Source organism: Brachyhypopomus gauderio, unplaced genomic scaffold, assembly GCF_052324685.1.
Source record: "Brachyhypopomus gauderio isolate BG-103 unplaced genomic scaffold, BGAUD_0.2 sc46, whole genome shotgun sequence".
Taxonomy (NCBI): Eukaryota; Metazoa; Chordata; class Actinopteri; order Gymnotiformes; family Hypopomidae; genus Brachyhypopomus; species Brachyhypopomus gauderio.
The window spans coordinates 1,884,472-1,891,971 of NW_027506872.1; the positions used below are offsets into that span (position 1 = coordinate 1,884,472).

Here is a 7,500-nt window from a genome sequence, read left to right on the forward strand (position 1 = left end):
GACCCAACTCAACACCACACAGAGCACACACTCAGAATGACCCCCCTCAACACCACACAGAGCACACACTCAGAATGACCCAACTCAACACCACACAGAGCACACTCAGAATGACCCCCCCCAACACCACACAGAGCACACACTCAGAATGACCCCCCCAACACCACACAGAGCACACACTCAGAACGACCCCCCCCTCAACACCACACAGAGCACACACTCAGAATGACCCCCTCCAACACCACACAGAGCACACACTCAGAATGACCCCCCCCAACACCACACAGAGCACACACTCAGAATGACCCCCCCCAACACCACACAGAGCACACACTCAGAATGACCCCCCCAACACCACACAGAGCACACACTCAGAATGACCCCCCCCCCAACACCACACAGAGCACACACTCAGAATGACCCAACTCAACACCACACAGAGCACACACTCAGAATGACCCCCCCAACACCACACAGAGCACACACTCAGAATGACCCAACTCAACACCACACAGAGCACACACTCAGAATGACCCCCCCAACACCACACAGAGCACACACTCAGAATGACCCCCCCCCCCAACACCACACAGAGCACACACTCAGAATGACCCCCCCAACACCACACAGAGCACACACTCAGAATGACCCCCCCCCCAACACCACACAGAGCACACACTCAGAATGACCCCCCCCCCCAGCTCCACTCAGACACCTGTGCAGTGGGAAAGCCTGACGCACCCTGATTGGTCATCACTCACCGTGGGTGTGGTCAGAGAGGCGTGGCCACTAAGGAAGGAGTTAGACACAGATAGGCTGAGACCAAGAGCAGACTCCGCCTCCTCTGGGACCCCAGCAGAAGGAGGGAGAAGAGAAAGAGAGGAGGAGGAAGAGGAGGAGGGAGAGGAGGAGTGAGACGCCTAGACAGACAGAAAGTGATGCGGAGAGAGAAGGTGGAGAGAGAGATAAAGAGAGAGAGAGAGACGAGGAAGAGTAAAAACAAGATAGAGGGCAAGATGATAAGAAAAGACAGAAAGAAATAACAGAGTAAGAAAAAAGTAGTAAATATACTAGCAGAAACCATGACAACGGAGTAATTCAGGTAAAGAACAACTACCACGGAGGTGTGTGTGATTGGGAGAGAGATGGAGAGAGAGAGAGGAAAGAGAAAGCAAGAGCAAGAAGGAAAGAGAAAAGAGGGAGGAAGAAAAAAGAGGGGAGAGAGGAGAGAGAGAAAAAGGGAGAGAGGGAAAGAGAGAGGGAGAGAGAGAACTAAAGACCCTACCAGAAGGACGCCTTGTAAGAACTAAAATAGACAGATCGTTATTTATACTGTAGGTATACATTGCAGGAACAGTCACCTGTTGTCAGCACAGACTGTGTAACCAAACCCCATACTGTCTGCGTAGGTTGTGGAACTGTAGCTGTAGGACTTAATGTATCAGTGGTATGTGTAGAGTGGACAGTGCTGTACTATGACCCTAGAGTCTGTGAATGGACTTCACCCTGGGTGGAGGTGTAGCCTGTGGGACTGCACCACTGTGAATGGTCCTACTTTAGGCTGACTTACTGAAAACAGACATAATAGAGTTGGGACCCAACGCAGAGTTGGGATGAAACATGCTGTGACTTAACACTTCACCTCTCTAACCCCCTACTGAACACAAATCTCCCCCTCTAACCCCCCTACTGAACACAAATCTCCCCCTCTAACCCCCTACTGAACACAAATCTCCCCATCTAACCCCCTACTGAACACAAATCTCCCCCTCTAACCCCCTACTGAACACAAATCTCCCCATCTAACCCCCTACTGAACACAAATCTCCCCCTCTAACCCCCTACTGAACACAAATCTCCCTCTCTAACCCCCTACTGAACACAAATCTCCCCCTCTAACCCCCTACTGAACACAAAAACTCCCCATCTAATCCCCCTACTGAAGACTCACTCCTCCTCTAACCCCCCTACTGAAGACTCACTCCTCCTCTAACCCCCCTACTGAAGACTCACTCCTCCTCTAACCCCCCTACTGAAGACTCACTCCCCCTCTAACCCCCTACTGAAGACTCACTCCCCCTCTAACCCCCTACTGAAGACTCACTCCTCCTCTAACCCCCCTACTGAAGACTCACTCCTCCTCTAACCCCCCTACTGAAGACTCACTCCCCCTCTAACCCCCCTACTGAAGACTCACTCCCCCTCTAACCCCCTACTGAAGACTCACTCCTCCTCTAACCTCCCTACTGAAGACTCACTCCCCCTCTAACCCCCTACTGAAGACTCACTCCCCCTCTAACCCCCTACTGAAGACTCACTCCCCCTCTAACCCCCTACTGAAGACTCACTCCTCCTCTAACCCCCTACTGAAGACTCACTCCCCCTCTAACCCCCTACTGAAGACTCACTCCCCCTCTAACCCCCTACTGAAGACTCACTCCTCCTCTAACCCCCCTACTGAAGACTCACTCCTCCTCTAACCCCCCTACTGAAGACTCACTCCCCCTCTAACCCCCTACTGAAGACTCACTCCCCCTCTAACCCCCTACTGAAAACTCACTCCCCCTCTAACCCCCCTACTGAAGACTCACTCCCCCTCTAACCCCCCTACTGAAGACTCACTCCCCCTCTAACCCCCTACTGAAAACTCACTCCCCCTCTAACCCCCCTACTGAAGACCCCCTCTAACCCCCCTACTGAAGACCCCCTCTAACCCCCCTACTGAAGACTCATTCCCCCTCTAACCCCCCTACTGAAGACTCACTCCCCCTCTAACCCCCCTACTGAAGACTCACTCCCCCTCTAACCCCCTACTGAAGACTCACTCCCCCTCTAACCCCCCTACTGAAGACTCACTCCCCCTCTAACCCCCTACTGAAGACTCACTCCCCCTCTAACCCCCCTACTGAAGACTCACTCCCCCTCTAACCCCCTACTGAAGACTCACTCCCCCTCTAACCCCCCTACTGAAGACTCACTCCCCCTCTAACCCCCCTACTGAAGACTCACTCCCCCTCTAACCCCCTACTGAAGACTCACTTATACTCTCTAATCTCCGAACTTCATTTGTGTGTGGACAAAGTACACACACTATGTACTTCAGTTAAAGTACAAATACTCAAGGTAAAACATTACTGCAGTACAAACAGAAGTCATCCCTTTAGTCATCTTCTTGAATATAAGTACAAAAATATTGCCCTTCAATTGTACTTAAGTACTGAAACTAAAAGTTAAGTCTCTAATATTTAGCACCATGCTCTGCATGTAAATTTGTTTTGTAAAGTTCAGATGTTTATTAGTTCACAAAATCAATGCATTTAGGTAGCTGGAAACTCTAAATACTATGAACTATGGTCAGTGGTGGAAGTACTTAAGAAGTTTTTTTTGTGTTTCTTTACTCAAGTATTTACATTTTTTTTGGACAAAAAATGTCCTTAAGTACAGTAATGAATTACATTTACTTCGTTACTGTCCACCAATGTAGGCCCATCACCCAGCAGGTCACATGGATATACTCACTAGTACCACAGCTTGAACTTTGACCTTTTTGAGGTTAAACTATATCCTCTATTCCCCAGACCAGTCCATTATTCACTGAAAGCACCACTAGTGCAAATGTGCGTGTGTCAGTGTGGGTATTTCTCTCTGTCTCACAGTGTGTGTGTGTGTGTGTGTGTGTGTGTGTGTGTGTGTGTGTGTGTGTGGGCGTACCAGCTGTCTCTGTTTGGGTGGCAGGGCGGGTGGGGGCGTGGCCTCATGCGGCGGTTCGCACGTGCTCAGTGGCTCGTTGTGGCCGTAGACCTCCTGGAAGCGTTTGTTGCGGCGCTGCTCATAGATGCGTTCGCTCTGCGGCGTCTGGTAGAACACACACGGCTGGGGCTCGGAGTAGTCCTCCACAAACTGCATGTACTGTAGGACTGGGGGAGATACACCGTTACACACACACACACACACACACACACACACACACACACACACACACACACGGCTGGGGCTCGGAGTAGTCCTCCACAAACTGCATGTACTGTAGGACTGGGGGAGATACACCGTTACACACACACACACACACACACACACACACACACACACACACACACACACGGCTGGGGCTCGGAGTAGTCCTCCACAAACTGCATGTACTGTAGGACTGGGGGAGATACACCGTTACACACACACACACACACACACACACACACACACACACACACACACACACCCACACACACACACACCCCTCACAAGCACGTGTACCACACACACACTTTCTCTTACTGGTTTTGCTCTTTTTCTCTGGCAGAGGGGGCGGGCTGTCACTGGCCCCGCCTGCAGACACCGCCCCACTCCCGTTACACTGGTCCGGAGACGTGGGCGTCACCAGCGGGAACGGCGGCGTGGGCGTGTCCTCCTCTGACAGGTTGTCGTAGTGCGAGGGGAGGCGCTCGTAAAGCGGAAAGGGCGAGAGGATCGGTGCAGACCGGCGCTTCTTCTGAGGGAGGGCCGGCGGCTGCTCTCCATTGGCTTCTCCTGGGGTGGGGGGCGTGGTCCAGTGGTCCTCAGTCTGATTGGCTAAGGGGGCGTGGAAGCGTGGGTGCGTGGGGCTGGACGACGGCGACTCGCTCAGGCCCTCGGGGAGGGGGCTGAGGCAGCCGGCAGACACGGGGGGTAAAGGTTCGGGGTCAGACACGGAGAGGTCCTGATGAAGGAAGTCATAGTCTGGGTCATAGCCATCTGTGTTATCTACAAAAGAACAAGTGAGAAAGGAAGGAGGGAGAGGGAGAGGGAGAGAGAGAGAGAGAGAGAGAGAGAGAGAGAGAGAAAATGATGACGGCGGTTATGATGGATTTTACCATCAACCTTTCGTCATATTTGCATGCACACTAGAGTATACTTTTGATATGTGTGTTTATAATGAGTGTGTGTGTGCATATGTGCGTGTTTATAATGAGTGTGTGTGTGTGTGTGTGTGTGTGTGTGTGTGTGTGTGTGTGTGTGTGTGTGTGCATGTGTGCACGTGTGTGTGCGTGTGTTTATAATGAGTGTGTGTGTGTGTGTGTGTGTGTGTGTGTGCACGTGTGTGTGCGTGTGTTTATAATGAGTGTGTGTGTGTGTGTGTGCATGTGTGTGTGCGTGTGTTTATAATGAGTGTGTGTGTGTGTGTGTATGTGCGTGTGTTTATAATGAGTGTGTGTGTGTGTGTGTTTATGTGTGCGTGTGTTTATAATGAGTGTGTGTGTGTGCATGTGTTTATGAGTGTGTGTGTGTGTGTGTGTGTGTGCGTGCGTGTGTTTATAATGAGTGTGTGTGTGTGTTTATGAGTGTGTGTGTGTGTGTGTGTGTGTGTGCATATGTGCGTGTTTATAATGAGTGTGTGTGTGTGCATGTGTGTGTGTGTGTGTTTATAATGAGTGTGTGTGTGTGTGCGTGTGTTAATGAGTGTGTGTGTGTACCCAGCGTCTCGCAGCTGGTGTTGCGTGAACACTGTCCGCTGTCGCGCTCCAGGGACGAGAGCTGCTCGTCCGACTTGCTCAACTTTCCCATGCTGCAGCAGGGCGAGAGGCGGGGCGAATCGCCGCCATATGATTGGCTGCCGCCCGAGAACCGCCTCTGGAGGAGGTCCACCTCATAGTCCTGCTGCGGTTACCATAGAGAAGAACAAACACAACAAGAGAATTCTTTAGGCGGGAGCTGAACGAAGCTAAAACTATCTGGAGGACAAACTAGAAATCACACAGCATTCAAATGATGGCTAAATGATGCAAGATTTAACCCCTCCATCCCACATGGGGGCGATATATTAAATGCTGCCTGTTTCCCCTTTTGCCTTTCTGTCTACAAACTGAATATAAAATTAATAACAAAGGCTACTTGACCAGAATGGTTCTAGTTTGTTGTTGTTCTTCTTTCGGCTATTCCCGTTTAGCGGTCACCACAGCGGATCAAACAGAATGGTTCTAGTTTGTTTTATGCTAATAAACCTGCATATTATTTGATTCTAAACTGGAAATAGCTGATTCACTGCCTGTGCACACCAGCTGATTCACTGTGTACAGTCCAATAACTAACTGCTCCATGTGACGACAGCTGCTTTGTCAAGTAATATCCTTTTTGAACATCCTTGTTTAACTTTACAATATATTACACACAGTACTAGTCAAACCCAGCACTAGCATACACCACTAAACCCAGCACTAGCATACGGTACTAAACCCAGCACTAGCACACAGCATGATGCAACCATGGAGGATGCGTTATCTGATGTAACAGATGTCATGGTGGGTCTATTGCAGGTGGGGTAAAGGGTTTCTGATGTAACAGATGTCATGGTGGGTCTATTGCAGGTGGAGTAAAGGGTTTCTGATGTAACAGATGTCATGGTGGGTCTATTGCAGGTGGGGTAAAGGGTTTCTGATGTAACAGATGTCATGGTGGGTCTATTGCAGGTGGAGTAAAGGGTTTCTGATGTAACAGATGTCATGGTGGGTCTATTGCAGGTGGGGTAAAGGGTTTCTGATGTAACAGATGTCATGGTGGGTCTATTGCAGGTGGGGTAAAGGGTTTCTGATGTAACAGATGTCATGGTGGGTCTATTGCAGGTGGGGTAAAGGGTTTCCCCATCTGCCCTACTTCAAAGGTGAAGACTCGTTTTGCTCAGTGCTCCACATACACCACAGCTCCACACATGCCAGTGCCCTGAGAGGTGTGCAAACTCTTAATTCATTCATAATGCAGTTGTCCCCTTAAGGGTTAAAGTTGAGGTTAGTGGTCACAAATCAGGAGGCAGATTGATGGCCCAGGGGTCATGTGTAGGGTCTGTACCTGTTTGAATGTTTAAGGGGGCAGGATAAGGGTCAGGGGTCATGTGTAGGGTCTGTACCGGTTTGAATGTTTAAGGGGGCAGGATAAGGGTCAGGGGTCATGTGTAGGGTCTGTACCTGTTTGAATGTTTAAGGGGCCAGGATAAGGGTCAGGGGTCATGTGTAGGGTCTGTACCTGTTTGAATGTTTAAGGGGGCAGGATAAGGGTCAGGGGTCATGTGTAGGGTCTGTACCTGTTTGAATGTTTAAGGGGCCAGGATAAGGGTCAGGGGTCATGTGTAGGGTCTGTACCTGTTTGAATGTTTAAGGGGGCAGGATAAGGGTCAGGGGTCATGTGTAGGGTCTGTACCTGTTTGAATGTTTAAGGGGGCAGGATAAGGGTCAGGGGTCATGTGTAGGGTCTGTACCTGTTTGAATGTTTAAGGGGGCAGGATAAGGGTCAGGGGTCATGTGTAGGGTCTGTACCTGTTTGAATGTTTAAGGGGGCAGGATAAGGGTCAGGGGTCATGTGTAGGGTCTGTACCTGTTTGAATGTTTAAGGGGGCAGGATAAGGGTCAGGGGTCATGTGTAGGGTCTGTACCTGTTTGAATGTTTAAGGGGGCAGGATAAGGGTCAGGGGTCATGTGTAGGGTCTGTACCTGTTTGAATGTTTAAGGGGGCAGGATAAGGGTCAGGGGTCATGTG

The 7,500-nt window shown here is 50.3% G+C and overlaps 1 protein-coding gene across 5 annotated transcripts in view; it reads right to left on the reverse strand.

The window, feature by feature from the left end:
* Nucleotides 1-7,500, reverse strand: part of rapgef1b (Rap guanine nucleotide exchange factor (GEF) 1b) — a 50,666-nt gene that overhangs the window by 15,583 nt on the left and 27,583 nt on the right. For 3 of the 5 annotated variants that reach the window (XM_076986303.1, XM_076986304.1, XM_076986305.1), the window contains 3 exons: nucleotides 5,448-5,631; nucleotides 4,273-4,737; nucleotides 3,712-3,917 (listed from right to left, as the gene is read on the reverse strand). In XM_076986303.1, coding sequence (XP_076842418.1) covers nucleotides 3,712-3,917; nucleotides 4,273-4,737; nucleotides 5,448-5,631 — 855 coding nt within the window. Of the gene's footprint in view, nucleotides 1-761; nucleotides 921-3,711; nucleotides 3,918-4,272; nucleotides 4,738-5,447; nucleotides 5,632-7,500 lie in introns of all 5 variants that reach the window. The other 2 variants (XM_076986302.1, XM_076986301.1) reach the window with 1 other exon arrangement.